The sequence below is a fragment of the Sciurus vulgaris genome (assembly GCF_902686455.1).
Source record: "Sciurus vulgaris genome assembly, chromosome: 8".
In the NCBI taxonomy this organism is placed as follows: domain Eukaryota; kingdom Metazoa; phylum Chordata; class Mammalia; order Rodentia; family Sciuridae; genus Sciurus; species Sciurus vulgaris.
Window position 1 is genome coordinate 104510427 of NC_136468.1, and position 16815 is coordinate 104527241.

At 41.6% G+C, this 16815-nt stretch overlaps 1 protein-coding gene across 3 annotated transcripts in view; it reads right to left on the reverse strand.

Moving 5' to 3' along the window:
- Positions 1-16815, reverse strand: part of NUDCD3 (NudC domain containing 3) — a 100284-nt gene that overhangs the window by 10831 nt on the left and 72638 nt on the right. For all 3 annotated transcript variants that reach the window (XM_079150766.1, XM_079150767.1, XM_079150768.1), the window contains exon 4: positions 8989-9132. In XM_079150766.1, coding sequence (XP_079006892.1) covers positions 8989-9132 — 144 coding nt within the window. The remainder of the gene's footprint in view (positions 1-8988; positions 9133-16815) is intronic.

Genomic DNA, 16815 nt, shown 5'->3' on the forward strand with positions numbered 1-16815 from the left:
AGGAGATGAGTTCCACTTTGTTTTTAAAAATATATTTTTTAATTAAGGTGAAATTAATGCAAGATAAAATTTTATTCATAAGTGAATGATTCAGTGGCACATTCACTAGAGTGTGCAACCATCACCTTCAAAATATTTTCATCAAAAGATGTCCTGTTAGCAGTTTTTCCTTACTTCACCCTAATCCCTACCCTAAAAACCTTCCTCCTATCCCTGGCAACTGCTAATGATTTGTCTTTACAGGATTTACCTGTTCTGGACATTTCACACAAATGGAATCCTACAGTATCTGTCTTTGTGTCTGGCTTATTTCACTCTAAAAGTCCTTAAGATTCATCCATGTTGTAACATGTATCAGAATTTTACTCCATTTCAGTCTAAATAATATTCCATGAAATGGACACAATGCATTCTATTTATCAGTTCATTTGCTGCTGGACACTTGAGTTGTCTCTACCTCTTGGATATTGTAAATAATGCTGCTATGAACATTTGTGCACAAATACCCATCTAAGTTCCTGCTTTCAGCTGAGTATTTACCTAGGAATGGAATTGCTGGGTCATATGGTTAATTCTATGTTGAACTTTTTGAGAAACCACCAGATTGTTTTCCACAGGGGCTACACCATCTTACATTATATCTTGAGATTATATCTCTATGAGCCACTGTATAACCCTCCTACACCCTAGACATCTCACTCCCCTTCACCTTCATCATGAGATGGTGCTCATCTCATGTTCAGCTTGTCAGTGTCCAGAATGCCATTCCAAGAAATCACACAGCTCACAGCCTTGTGCGTGTCCTTCCTTCCCTGAGTATGTAAGCTCTGATGCTTGGCCAGGCTATTTCATGATGCAGGTGACCACACATCTGTCCATGGATGTGTGGGTGTTCCCAGGATTTGGCAATTAGGTAGGAAGCTGTTATAAAAATCTGCATGCTTCTGTTCTTCTTCGTTAGCACCCAGGAATGCAGTGTCATGCTGCATCCACTTTGGCACATGGTGTTCACATTCGCCAGCAGTGCAAGAGCTCTGGCCAGCACCACAGCTGCTCCAGGCTGGCACCACTGGTCTCTCAGTAGCCATTCTCATGGGTGTAAAGAGGCATCTCACTGTGATTGTGACTTCATTTCCCTAATGATGCTGAGTTTCCTTTTGTGGGCTTAGAATACAGCTCATTTTTTGAAGACTTTTATTCAGAAAAAGTTTCAAATTTATAAGTTACTACAATACAAAGACAACCATACAGGTGTTTAGCAGTTGTGTGACTATTGTCTGTCCAGCTCTGTATGTGTAATATATGAATATAAAACAACAAATAATGGCTTTTCTGAACCATTTAAGAAAGCTACATCTGTTTTGGCCCTCAGCCCTATTATTTTCCCTTCTTGGTGCTGGAGATGGAAACCAGAGTTTCATGCATTCTGGGTGAGTGTGCTACCAGAGAGCTAATCCCTACCCCCTGACCTTTGCCCCCAGTTATTTCCTAATGGTAAAGAGTTTTCTGAGGTGACAACCTTGCCTCACCTTCCCTCCAAGACAGGATCCTTCCTGCCCCCTTTGATCTGAAACATTTCCATGACCCTTCAGTCTCACCTGATGTCTCTTGATGAATGCAACTGTGCATGTCTAGCTGGATTTGCATGTGTCCATCTGCAGGTATCTTGAGGAGGTGCTCTTTTGAGTCACCTGCCATACAGTCACTGATGTGCAAATCTCTTCTCCTCAGAACCTCCATGAGGATTCCTGCCTGGTCCCACTTCTCGCACAAATGTTGGGACACCTGATGGGGGCATGGGATCTACTGAAATAGCACTTTCTCCTCTGTAAGGAAGCCATCTATCTTGTTGCTGTCAGCACTACCTCCTGGATCCCTTGCTTCTTCACGGTGCAGACAGTTGCTCAGAGCCATCCTTCATTGTACTGGAGTCAGACAGTCCTAGATGAGGTCAGTGGGGGTCACTGTGACCTTATGGACCCACCATTTCCTGGGTATGTTCTCACTTTTCCAGTATTAGAAGATGCTCCATGTTCTTTAATCTATCTGGTCCCACAACCACAATCCATTTCTCTGAGGGACCCAGACTGTTGGCTGAACAATGCTCCCAAAGTGTCCTCACAGAAACTTCACCCTCAACATGAATAAACTTACCTCAGCATCCCCCGATCTGTGCTGATGACTCACCAGCATTTATATCCCTTTCCTTCCTTAGTAACGGAACCTTATTTCTATTCAGGGAAGTAATGTGCCCAGTAAGGATGGTTTTACTCCTCACAGCTGCCTGTGTGATCGAGTTTGGGCCAACGGGAGTGTTGTGGGATGTTCCTTCCAGGAAGGCACCTTAGAACAAGGGCAGATAACAGGGTGAATTAACAGAGTATGGCAGGGGTACCTGCTGGATTTGATACCCACTAAAGGGAAGGTGTAGGCGACACGGCAACCTCTAGCTCTTCAGGACATGGCATAAGTCAATACTGTACAAGTAGTCCCTGGTTTTTGTTTTTTTTTTTAAATGGTGCCGGGGATTTGAATCCAGGGGCCTTGTGCTTGTGAGGTAAGCACTCTACCAACTGAGCTATATCCCCAGCCCAGTCCCCTGGTTTTTAATGTTGTCAACCAATTTTTTTTTAAATTAAGTCTAAAAAATTGAAAACAAAATTAAGATATTACATAGGACAGACTGGACACGGCCATGGACTAGGTGTGGCTGGAAGGCACATAGCCTCACCCAAGGAAGCAGAATACCCCCATGTTCTGAGTGGCAGGGACGATGGGGCAATGCCAAACTGCATCCCATGCCTTCCTCCCACTGCACAGGAAGAGGGGCTGACAGCCTGTCCACGTAGGCACGTTAGGAAGCACCTTGAGCCGGCACTGAGGGCATACTCCTGCTCCTACTTGCAATAGGCTACCATGGGCCACTACCTTCTGTGCAATCCCCAAGCCATAGTTTGTCCCTGCTAGAATCCAGGGATGTGCATAATGTAAAGTATTGTAATACTTGGAAACACTGAGGGCTTGCCCTGGACACAGTGTTTGCACTATAGGCACAAAGGCTCACATTTCATTTCATGTAAGAATTCCCAGACTGTGGGCTCTTGCCAAAAATGCTAAACTAATTTAATCTGTAGTTTCTATTCTGAATTTATGAAATCTGTTTAGTGATCCATAAGGACAGCCTCACAGGGCAGGAAAGGTTATCAGGGCAAGGAAGATGGCTCATCAACCAGTAAAGATAGACAATGGACCAGTTTATCTTCATAGGAAAGCCAAGTGGAACAATTAGTGGTGTCCAGATAAATCAGCAAAGTTAAGGTCCCCAAGTTGGTGGGGACATGGGAATGCAGGCACATGATCACTGGCAATGCTCCAGAAATAGTTCATCCTCTAGGGCGAACCACAGCAAACAGCTCATAAACTGCAATTACCCTGGAATTCCACTTTTGAGAAATAATAACTTCAAGAAATCATCTCAAAACAGGAGGAGGGGAGTGAGTGCAGCTTGTATAAAAATACTCACAAGGTTCAAAAACCATAAACAAAGACATTGCAGTGAGTTTTAAAGCCTGAAGTCCAAGGTCTAATTCCTCCAAGAATATTCTAGAGCTACTTCACCAGTGTTAAATGGCTTTGTTGTGTATATAATGTCAGCACATGAAGAGGTGTGTGTGAAGTGGCATTCTCCTCCTATGTAGCTTCTACCACCATTTTCAATGCAAACATATCTGAGAGCACCTCTCACCCCCACAGCAGAGAGTAGCTGCCCGCCTACAGCCACCTACGCAGCGCAGAGGGCAGCCTGTCAGCTCTCCAAATGGAGGAAGAAATGAGGACAAATGCACAAGCCAAGTGTCTGGCTTCTGGGACTGAATGAGGTGTCAGGAAAAGAAGCTGGCACTGTTGCCACGGCTGATTTTACATCGCCGTAACCAGGTAAGGAGCTTGCCTGAGTCAAGAAGTCTCATTTAACATTCTCAAGTGTGGGAGGGAGGGAGGCAAGAGCTGTCAGACAGTTTTAGCTGCCACCTCTGCCTGCCCTGGCTGTGTGGTATGGGATCCACTGCACAGGAGATGAGCAGGCCATGTGGAAGGTGCTAAGAAGTGAGAAGCATGTCTGCACTCTAACAGTGGAGTTAGGTGCTCCAATACTATCCTTCCTCATAACGTCTGCAAGGGGAACCAGGGCTCCCCTTGTGTTCCAGGGTTGCTATGACAGATTAAGGGACTTAAATAACACACATTCACTCTCTCATAGTTCTGGGGGTCAGAAATCACAAATCAAGGTGTTGGCAGGACTATGCTCCTTTGAGAGATCCGGTGAGGATCCCTCCTGCCTCTTTCAGATTCTAGAGGCTGCTGGCATTCCTTGACTTATTGCCTCATCACTCCAGTCTCTGCCTAGTCTTCATATGCTTTCTCTATTTGTGTCTCCTCTTTTGTCTCTTATAAGGACACCTGTCATAGGATTTAGGGTTCACCCAGATAATCCAGGATGCTCTCATTTTGAGGTCTTTAACTTAATCATATCAGCAAAGAGGTCCTGTCACAAGACATCTTCTGGGGCCTGCAGAACAGGCCCTCGACTTCATCTTCTTGACCACAACCTGTGCCTACTAAGGACTGGCATATAACAATAAGTAGGCAACTAATGTGGAGATCAGCCAGGCCAGGTGCTCGCCTTGTCTGAAGGGCAAGAAAAGAAATCCAGAGTAGCTACAGTGATGGCCCAAAGTCAGGCCTCCAATCACTAGCAATCTCTCTCTGCATTCACATGCTCAGGGGAGACAATATGCCAGGTCCCATATAGCAGGTGTAGTGTGAATATGGAAGGTAAACAGGATCTTCATGAATCAAAGCAATCTGCTTACTTATTTACAATATTATCTCAGATATGTGATCAGAAGACAAATCTGGCCCCAAAAAGTCACAATAAATAAATAATTAAATCAAGAACACAGCAATCCGTCAGCTCCCATAAATGGTAATGTTCCTTAACGCTTGACATTTACTGTGCTGGGGCTGCATGGTTAGGAGTGGGGAGAGGTAGGTAGAGTCCTGTACCCCAGACCCCAGGTGAAGGTTGGGGCCTAGCTAATGGGAGAGTCACTGGAAGAGGGTTACGATGCTCTACATGACTCCTCTTTTGGTGGACCCTTTATTTTTCACAAGTGAAGCTGTGATAGAAATGTAATGCCATCCACTGACAGTAACAGACCACAGGAACCAACACATGCAACATCTCAGTTATAGGAGTTTCCCTGAGCCCTGCCAGAGATGGCAGAGCATATACAAATGCCATATTTGTAGTAATGCAGGTACCTCATTCTGCAGCTGGTTGTGCTTCTTTCTAAACTCTCCAAGCAACAGGTACCTGGCAAAAGCAAACTAAAACACTAATGGCAGCTGGGGCATAAGGAAGCCTAGACTAGAACAGAATGTTGGTGAGGACATACCTGAGGGGGTCTGTGGACAGATGGGGAACCCTGTGAACAATAGTACCTCTGGCCCTCCTCAGCAGGCACAGCACCCAGACTCGGCTACTTCCAACCAGGAGAAAAAGGTGTACAGAGTACACTATATAGCTCCCCTATCCCTGGGGCTGCATATCCCACATTTACCTGACACAGGAGACTCTGAAAACTACTGTGACCTACTTCTCTCTCTCCTCACCTTTTCCCTCCTCTTCTGCTGGAAGGAGCTATGCTTCCCAGTCCTCTGCGGCTGAGCCTTTCCCAAGGAAAGGGGCCCTTAAGATCAGGCAGGTATGGCTTCATAGCCTACCTCCACCCTTGGGCAATCTACTTTCCATCTTAGAATCTCAACATCATGACCTGTCAAATGAATCTGCAAAGAACTAAACAGCATTGTAAGGCACCTCACCTGAAACCTGGGTCAGCAACATGTGCAATAAATGACTATTAGTATAAGTTAATGCTTTGGAAACTGGCCATACACTATTCCATTCTATTTGTACACACAAGTTTATAATATATTCAAAAAAAGGAACATGGCTTTGGAATACCCACGAAGAAGTCAGAGTCACTTCAATCAATGAAAACTCTTTAAGAGGTGAGTAATATCATTAATAATCACATTTTATAGAAATAATGTAAAGTAAAAGGAATCACTGGCAGGTTATAATTCCAATAGGTTTTGAATACCATGGCTATGGGCTTAGAGACCAGGCACAAATATCAGCCATAACTGTCACAGATCATAAATTTACCAGTCTTAAAAGTCCAGTGGACCATGTGGGGAGGGCTTGCCAAGGGCTCCCCACTCACAGAGGGCACTGCACAGAATACTGAAACCTTCTCCACACTGCACTGAGAGTACAACAACCAAAGACAGGAGGCAGGGCTGCTACAGACAGTAGACTGGTTCAGGTGGCCAGTACAGTCAGTATGTTGCTCACATTCTCAAACCTCCAAAACTCTGCAAAGCTCGAGTGAAGCACAAACTGGGAGGACACTTGGATGTCAAACAGGACTCAAAGGAAAGGAGTCAGTGGTGTTCACAAGACTCTGTAGCCTGCAGCAATGTCAGTACTACATGAATACTCAGGTTTTATATGCTGGGGTATAGGGATAAGGACTAAGCTGCCAGGATGATAAGAGCTGCCAGGATGATTCAAGGTTCTCCAGAGAGACAGAACCAAAGTGTGTGTGTGTGTGTGTGTGTGTGTGTGTGTGTGTGTGTGTGTGCGCGCGCGCGCGTGTGTGTGTGTTTTCATTTATTTGTTTGACTTACATGATAATAAGCTGAAAAGTTCCACAACAGCCATCTGTATTCTGGAAAGCCAGGGAAGCTGAAGTTGCTTCATACAAGAAACCAGAAGTCTCAGATTGAGAGAGACCTATGATGCAATCAGAGACTGAAGGCCCACGGGCCCTCTATTGGGCCACTGGTGCAAGTCCCAGGGTTCAAAGGCCAAAGAACCTGGAGTTTGATGTCCAAAGGAAGGAGCAGTGGCAGAAAACATGCCTATTCAGGAAGGAAGAGCCAGAGAGAGAGAGAGAGAGAGAGCCATTCTCTTTTCTTCCACTTCCTGTTTAATCTGGGCCTGAGCCTACTGGATGGCGCCACGTACATTCAGGGAAGGTCTTCCCCACTCAAGTTTTCTAGCCCACATGCCAATCTTTTGTGGAAGCATACTCACAGACACATCTATTAATATTTTATCAATTCTTACAATCCAGTCAAACTGATCTCTAAAGTCAACCTTTAAAGAGGCAATTGTCACACTGTCACAGCATTTGCAGACAGAAGAGCACTTTCTTCTTTCTGGCTGAATGCTACTCCAGCACAGGAATGTGTGATAGAGTCAAATGCTGAACAAAAATTGAACAGACATGGCTTGTACAGGGCGGCCTGGAGCCCCGTACCAGCCCCTATGAGAATCACTTCTGTCAGCAGAGATGTGCCGGGGTGTCTGGGAAAATCAGAATTAGGGATAGTTGAGGTCCAGTTCCACTGCTAAAAACTCTGCACACCTCACACAGAACCTTAGATGAAAGTGCTGGCCACAGCCCTGGAAACACTGAGGACTTGCTATCTGTGCTTGGGTCAGTGTGTATCCCCACATGATCCATAATTAGCACCTGTGGAGGGTTTCAGACACATCTAGTGTGGACGAGGGAAGGGTTAACTGCCGGAGGACGGCGGTACCAATAAACTTATCTAATCAATAAACACACAAGAGCCAATACTCTTTTCAAACGGGAGGGGGCATGATGGATCAGGCCATACCAGATCTGGCCTCTAACAAGATGGACAACCCCACCTTCACCTTTATTTATATTTACACAGGTAAAGGGGCCCGGACCAGGAAGGGTTTCTTCTGTGAGGAACAGGATGGGGTGAATTTAGAGAAGCCATTTGTTTAAGGAGCTAGCATATCATCAGATGGTATGCCACTCTCACACAGGGCCACTTATTCCTAGGCCATTTGGAACAGTCTATCATGACCGCCAGTTCCTGGGAGTCAAACCTCTGTATTCCATGGCTCAGTCAAGTCTGATTCTGCTAGGTATGGATGGCTCCCCACAAGCACCATTTTCCAAGTTTAATGGTGAGATGGGGCTAGGGCTGATCCCAATTTCCACAGGCACTGACAGTACTTCTCCACTTAGTCCTGGCCCATGTATACCTTTTAAAATGTAGGCAGTCAGGACAGAGCTCCTATGGGCCTGTGAGGCTCTCACAGGATGGCCCAGACAGGACCACCACCACTCAGTAAAACTTATAGAAATTGAACAGATCCCTGTTTCCTTCTTTATTGCACACTTTGCCCATACAAAAAAATATATAAAACCTTTGAGGTTTTTTGTTCGAAAACTGTATTTTTCTTTTCATCTCTACTATGTTCCACTTAAACACCTCCATAGAAGGAAAGAGAAAACAAAAAGTTAGTCCAAAATATGCCATGTACCAATTTTCCTGCAGAAAGCCTCCTCTTAGGTGCCAGCACACAATCTCTGCTAACAGGGATCAGAGTTGCCACAGGAGACAGGACTTAGAAGCTGACATATCTGGCCCAGGTGTGCAACCCAGTTTGTGGGAGTCACTGGTAAGAGGTGAGTGGTTCATTTGAATTTACAACTTAATTTCACTGTCCCAACATTTGAGCTGTGCTTCACCAGCTGTTGGGTGAAAAGAACTAGTTGGTCAAATAAGTCTGTTCATCTGAATTTATTAGCTCTCACCCCCTAGACTAGTATTTGGGAAAATTTAATCAGACTTTTCAGTGTACTTGTTTTGCCTTACATATAAAGAATAACCAACACCTCAAAGACTGAGGCTGCAAATGGGAAGACCCACAGAGGCACACTCTGAACAGTATACAAAAATGCTCAGGAAATTCTATTTGCCCAGATTTCTTGAATGTCAAGATCTGGCTGCCCAAATGTAAAGACTGGATGAAGTGGTATTACATCAAGTTTGAAAACCTACCTGGCAGCTCTGCACACAGATGCCCACACTTACCAAAACACATTTCCCTGGCTCAAGGCTCCAGAGGGAACTCTCAGTGTTGATCTTGTGGGTGAGTTTCCCTTCCATGAGAACTCGCTCCCCGTTTTCCTCCAGCATGGCCACACGGATGGAGCCACTACTAAGAACCACTGAGACCTGGAACACAGCAGAAGAAAATCATCTCACCTGTGAGAATGGTCACTGGTGTGCCATATGGTGGAAGGACAATGATTTCTGGTACACATATGCATACTATACAACACTTATCAGTTGCATTAGGCATCTGGGCAAAGAAAGCCATTCCAGCCTAATCTACACCAGAGAAATCTGCATACTGTCAGTTCCTTCAGGCAAACATAGCAAAAAAAAAAAAAAAAAAAAAACAAAAACTTATCTGACAATATCAGGTACGATAGTGGAAGTTACTGGTTTTCTACCCAAATCCCCTTTACCTTCTCCAGGTAGGGAGAATGGTTCTCAGGCTAGAAAGTAAAGAGAGGGGACAGGTAGTAGGTGCTTTCCCTTGCCTCACTTGGAGGATACAGGAACCCAGTCCTGGACCATAGTAACCAGGAGAGCTAAGCGGCCCTATTCCAGGACTGCTTGCTGCCATGTAAAGATAAGCACAGCCTCTTTCTGTGAGCTGCTGCATAGTCTGTTACCACAGCTCAGTCTTTACCTAGGACAGAGTCTAGCTACTTTGGTTTGTATTTTGCCTTGGTTCTTTACAAAACTATGCCTCTACAAGCCTCAGGTTATCCTCCTCCCGCTAAGCCTGTCCTGGGCACACCTCTCCTTGCCCCACCACCTGACTCCACACTCCACTGGGAATTACTGGGAACAGGTTCTCTTTACTTCACACCATGTAGCCCAGTCAATAGTCTCCAAAGCAGGGTGAATGCCCCCAGGAGGTCCTAGATCAGCAACTGAAGGAGGAAAGAAAACAGAACTCTTCTTTATATCTGTTTCACTTACTCTTTTTAAATTCTAAAATCTACATGTTTTATAATGTAAAAATCTTTTTATAAGAGTAAAGGTGAGTATCTCTTGTCTGAAATGCCTGGGACCACAAGCGTTTCCAATTTTGGAGTTTTTCAGATTCTGGGATATTTCTTTTTCTTTGAGTGTCCCTAATATGAAAATCAGAAATCTGAAATTTTTCCATTATAGATGTTCCACCTATATTTGCACAATGTACATGTTAAATAGAAATTGGGAGAATGTACTTTTAAAACATTTTTCTAGTAAATCTGTGAAGTTAAAAGTTTAGAGACTATAGGCAGATGCTCATTAAATGCTTATAAAATGATTAGAAAAAACAAATCTCAAAGTTACAGAATTTTTCAAGTGGAGTTTAGTATTTGAAAATTAAATCTGATACTATAACCTAAGTATAGTTTAAATATCTATGAATACAAAAGAATTGTGTAGCAATTGCTCCATCAGGTGACTTTCAGTGTGAGACTATACATTCAGGGGAGGAGGCAGCAGAATGGCTGCCCCAGAGGACACAGGACCCCAGGGAAACTCAGCCACAACATTCCACTTGCATGTGGCTGCATTGTCAGTTTCAAGTACAGACTCAGGGAGGCATCCTCCCAGAAGGTCCCCTTGTGCTAACCTCTTATACAAGTATTCACTCTGGAAAAGTCTATTAACCTGTCAGCTCATACCAGAAAATCTTTCTCAACCTAAGTACATCAGGTGCTACAGTGGAAATTACTGGTTTTCTACCCAAATCCCTCTACTATCTTCAATTAGGGAGAACTCTCTCTCAGGCTAGAAGGTAAGCACAAGAGACACATAGTAGGTGCTTCTTCTGGTCTCCCATAGAGGCTAAAGGAGCTCAGCCTAGACCATGACACATGGGAGAGCTGTGGTCCTACAGAGAAGAATCATACAGCACTGCCCACCTTCTAACAGCAAAAGAACATAAGCAACCATGATTAAGCTAAGCTCATTCCTGGATGGATCCCCATAAACCTTGGGCCAAACTGGTCTGTGGATGATGACCACCTGAAAGAAGGTCAAGGCAAGGATCCTTCAGTACTGGTGTCCTAAGAACAAGCTCACTTTAACAAATAAATTCTTCTAGTAGCTTTAAATGACAGGATAATTTCCACAAATCTGAGCAAGATTCTCACATGGCTTACTCAAGGGAATGAACTAAATCCTCAAGGGAGAAAATCAGACAAGATAAGCTTGTTGAAAATATCACACCAAGAACAGGTTGACATCACTCTGAGCTGCAACCTACAGAAATGACATAGAGAAATAACCAAGAGAAAAATCTCAGACAACAAAAGGGGGAAAAGTGGGAGGCTAGGAGCCCCCGTTTTGGGGGATGTTAACAAACCTATGGAAGATAGAAAAAGGAAGAGTAGCAGGCAATGGATCTTATAGGGTGAGGGATAGCTAGGGGGCCCAGTTGGGAGTCAGCAGGCATGGAAGCAAGGGCGAGGGAGGGACACATGGGAGTAGCTGGGAGCCAGCCCCAGGGAACAGATGCACCCATGGAAGCCCTGCCAGAAGAGGCAGGATTGGGTATCTGAGGAGTCATATATAGGATATGAATGCCCCAAGTGAAGTCCTACTCACTCAAGGACTGGGACAGCCAAGGTCTCAAACCCTGTAAAGCAAAGTTGAGCAGTTGGTCACTCTGCTGTCATATGGAAAATAGATCACTGACACACAACAAAGATACTAACAACACTGCCCTACCCTCAAGAGAACTGGGAAAATTTTTAAAACAAAACAAAACAAACAAAAACTACTAGGGAGGATTATGGTTTTTGAAACCAGCAGCATGAAGAGAAAAACTTAAAAACAAAGATTACAGAGCTAATTAGAAAAAAATTTATTCAAATATTTCGATTTTATATCCTCACAGAGATCTGAGAAGATACTGCATCAATGGAACCAGGATAAAATAAGAAAAGAGAGCTAGTGGGGCTGGGGTTGTAGCTCAGTGGTAGTGCATATGTGAGGCACTAGGTTTGATCCTCAGCATTACATAAAAATAAATAAATAAAATAAAAGTATTGTGTTCATCTATAACTAAAAACACTTTTAAAAAAGAGCTGGTAAATAAAAAAAGAAAGAACACAAGAATTAAAATCAGTGACTAAAATTAAAATTTCAATAGAAAGGCTGGAAGTCAAAAAAATCAAAGTAGAGACATAGAGATCAATTTAATCAATTGGACATTTCAGAAATTATGATAATAATAAGCAAATTTCCCTATGCTGAAGATAAATATGCCTTCCAACTGAAAAGACCTACTGAGAGCTGAGCCCAATGAATGAAGAATAATTTTAAGAAGATCTTGTAATTTCATAATATTGAGTGCTTTAAAAAAGGTCCTCAGAGTTCCAAAGTGAAGGAGACAAACTACTCACAGAGAATCTGGATGGATGAGACTTTTAGAATTAGTAATACTGGACATAAGAAGCATCTTTAATCTTCCGATGGGAAAGTTATTTTAAGATAGAATTCTACATGCGCTCAACCAATGAAATAAGTGAAAGATTAAAATACACACATTTTAAGACATACAAGAACTCTGTCACATATCACTTTGAGAAAAGCAAAATGAGAATGAAAACTTAAAAAGTCAACTGGAATTTAAAAAAACAGTGCACTTAATCTAGAAGTATAGGAAGTAAGTTACAGGATGGCAGCTAAACAGTAGAACTAGAGAATAAACAGTAGACTGGTAGAACTAGAGAATAATAAACAGTAGAACTTCAGTCAGACTGAAGTCAGAGGCAAGAGTTTCAGGAAGAAAGTGTTTTCTAGATAATATTAAGTCCGGGTAACTCTGAGTTTATAAGGAAAGTATACAACTTTTGACAAGATAATAAGTGAGGCAACAAGAAACCACAGGAAAACCAAAACAATGGGAAATTCCTAACCCGAAGGGATGTCAATATAAAATGAGAGTAAATGACTTCTAAAAATTCTATCTTTTACATAAAGTAACAAGAAAAATGGCAAAAATTACCCATATCAATTTCTTATGAACTCTGGAAACTAACCAAAGGTTTGTGGGAACTCAAGGAATACCTACTCAAGAAGAATTACCATATCCCAGTAAAAGCAGCAAGCTCGTAACAAGGATTTTTTTTTAATTTTTACATTTGTTCTAATTAGTTATACATGACAGTAGAATGCATTTTGACATACTGTACACAGATGGAGCACAACTTCTCATTCCTCTGGCTGTACATGGTGCATATAGGGTAATAATATCTGCCTCATTCTACCATCCTTCCTGTACCCACTGCACCCCCCACTCCCCTCTGCAAAATCCAAAGTTCCTTCATTCATCCCTCCCTGCAACCACCACACAGACACTATGGATCAGCATCAATTTATCAGAGAAAACATTCAGCTTTAATTTTTTGGGATAGGCTTATTTCACCTAGCATGATATTCTCTAGTTTCATCCATTTACCTGCAAATGTCATAATTTCATTCTTCTTTAAGGCTGAGTGATATTTCATTGTGAATATGGACATTTTCTTGATCCATTCATCTCTTGAAGCGCATCCAGGTTGGTTCCATAGTCTAGCCATTATGAATTGAGCTGCTATAAACACTGATAAGGCTGCATCACTGTAGTATGCTGATTTTAAGCCCTTTGGATATAAACCGAGGAATGGGACAGCTGAGTCAAATGGTGGCTCCATTCCAAGTTTTCTGAGGAATCTCCATACTGCTTTCCATATTAGTTGCACCAATCTGCAGTCCTACCAGCAATGTATGAGTGTACCTTCTCCCCCACATCCTCATTAACACTTATTATTGCTTGTATTCTTGATAATTGCCATTCTGGCTGGAGTAAGATGAAATCTTAATAGTAGTTTTGATTTGCATTTTTCTAATTGCAAGAGATGATGAACATTTTTTCATGTTTATTGACTGATTGCATTTCTTTTGTGAAGTATCTGTTCATTTCCTTAGCCCATTTATTGACTGGGTTATTTGTTTTTTCAGTGTTTTTTGAATTCTTTATATATACTGGAGATTAGTGCTCTGAGGTACATGTGGTAAAGATTTTCTCCCATTCTGTAGACACTCTCTTCACGTTATTGTTTCCTTTGCTGAGAAGCTTTTTAGTTTGAATCCATCCCATTTTATTGATTCTTAATTTTACTTCTTATACTTTAGGAGTCTTGTTAAGGAAGTCAGGTCCTTAAGCTTACTTTTTCTTCTATTAGGGGCAGGGTCTCTGTCTAGTGCCTAAGTCTTTGGTCCACTTTGAGTTGACTTTTTGATTTTGTTACATGTGGATTTCCAGTTTTCCCAGCACCATTTGTTGAATAGGCTATCTTTTCTCCAATGTATGTTTTGTCATCTTTGTATAATATCAGATAACTATTTATGAGGATTTGTCTCTGTCTTCTATTTTGTACCACTGGTCTACATGTCTATTTTAGTGCCAATATTATGCTGTTTTTGTTACTTTTGTGCTGCAGTATAGTTTAAGGTCTCGTATTGTGATGCCTCCTGCTTCATTCTTCTTGCTAAGAATTGCTTTGGCTATTCTGGATTTCTTATTTTTCCAAGTGAGTTTCATGATTGCTTTTTCTAGTTCTATGAAGAATGACATTGGGATTTTAGTAGGAATTGCATTAAATCTGTACAACACTATTGGTAGTATGGCCATTTTGACAATATTAATTCTGTCTACCCAAGAGCATGGGAGAGCTTTCCATCTTCTAAGGTCTTCAATTTCTTTCTTTAGTGTTCTGCAGTTTTTATTATAGAGGTCTTTCACTTCTTTTGTTAGACTGATTCCCCAAGGTTTTTTTTGAGGCTATTGTAAATGGGTAATTTTCCTAATTTCTCTTGCAGTGGATTCACTGTTTATGTATAGAGATGCATTTGATTTATGTGTATTGATTTTATATCCTGCTACTTCCCTGAATTAAGTTGCTAGTTCTAGAAGTTTTCTGGTGGAATTTTTTAGATCTTCTAAATATAGAATCATGTCTAGGCAAATAGTGATAGTTTGAGTTCTTCTTTTCCTATTCGTATCCCTGTAGCTTCTTTTGTCTGTCTGATTGCTCTGGCTAGAGTTTCAAGGACTATGTTGATTAGAAGTAGTGAAAGAGAGCATCCCTGTCTAGTTACAGTTTTTAGAGGGAATACTTTCAATTTTTCTCCATTTAGAATGATGTTGGCCTTGGGCTTAGCATAGACAGCTTTTACAATGTTGAGGTATGTTTCTACTACTCACAGTTTTTCAAGTGTTTTGAACATGAAGAGGTGCTATACTTTGTCAAATGCTTTTTCTGCATCTATTGAGATAATCATGATTCTTGTCTGTAAGTCTATTGATGTGATGTATTATATTTATTGATTTTTGTTATGTTGAACCAACCTTGCATCCCTGGATGAACTCCACTTGATCATGGTACACTATTTTTTTTAATGTTTTTATATGCAATCTGTCAGAATTTTATTGAGAATCTTTGTGTCTATGTCCATCAGGGATATTGGTCTGGAGTTTTCTTTCCTTGATGTGTCTTTGTCTGGTTTCGGTATCAGCTCTGTGATATTCTGTCTTGTGCCAGATGCATCCCTACTCTCTGGCTCCTCAGCAGTTTGCATTCCCAGTGTGTCCCAGCAGCCATCATGGGGAGCAAATCTGAGATAGAGCTCTTTCAAAACATTATTCCCAATGAACTGCCATTATTTGACTTGTCTGATGACTCACTGAAAGACCCTGCTTGCAAGACAGTTTTCAACTACTGTTTCACCCTTGGGGAGTGTTTGTTGAAAACAATTATGGGCAAGTGTTTAACTTTGAGATTGCCAAAGGCAGTAGATAACAACTGAGGCAAACAAAAGAAAAGGCTGGGGAATAAAATGTCCACATGGCTTTGAAAAAGAGACATATTCCAGGACATCTAAAAGGACACATAAATGTGCAGAGTTCAGTGCATGCTCAGGAAAAACATGATAAGGTCTGAGGCTCTTATCTCTAGACTGACCTGGACTCTGTAAGCAGGTGAAACCTAAGGCAGAATTTTCACCTGTTAAGCTAAGTGTAAAGTATGTGCTCCAGTATGTGCACACAGAGTTTCTTGGCAAAGGCTGAAATATTTACTGGTCTCAGGTGTTTAAGGAAATCTATGCAAATATTAGCTGATCCTTCAGTTTACCAACTAGAGTTCACTGGCCACATACATCACAGAATACAGAACTAGTTCAGCAAAGTCATTAAGTAAACAAACAAATAAGAAAATTACTTCAAGTACCAATGACAAAACACCATGGGGAAAAGAGAAAATCTGATTGCCACATTGTTATTTAAAATAACAACCTTTCAACAAAAAAAAATTACAAGACTTACAAAGAAACAAGAAAGTGTGGCCCATACACAGGGGAAAGAAAGCAATCAACAGTCTACCCCTGAGAAAGCCCAAACATGGACTTATTAGAAAGTCTATAACTGGCCATTTTAAAAATATGCTCAAAAAGCTGAAGAAAACTATGTGTAAAGAACTACATAAAAATATGAGAATAAAGTCTTAGAGAGTCAAGAAAGTGAAAAGGCAACCCACAGAATAGGAAAAATATTTGCAAATCATGATGAAAGTGTGCTATCTAAATACTTAAGGAACTCTAATAACTCAACAATAAAAAGACAAACAACCCAATTAAAACATAGACAAAGAACTGAAGTAGACATTTCTCCAATATACAAGTAAACAAAAAAGCACAAGAAAAAATGCTCAACATTATTAGTCTTCAGGGAAATGCAAATCAAAACCACAATGAAATACTACTTCATACCTAGTAGAATAACCACAATTAAAAAAAAAAAAC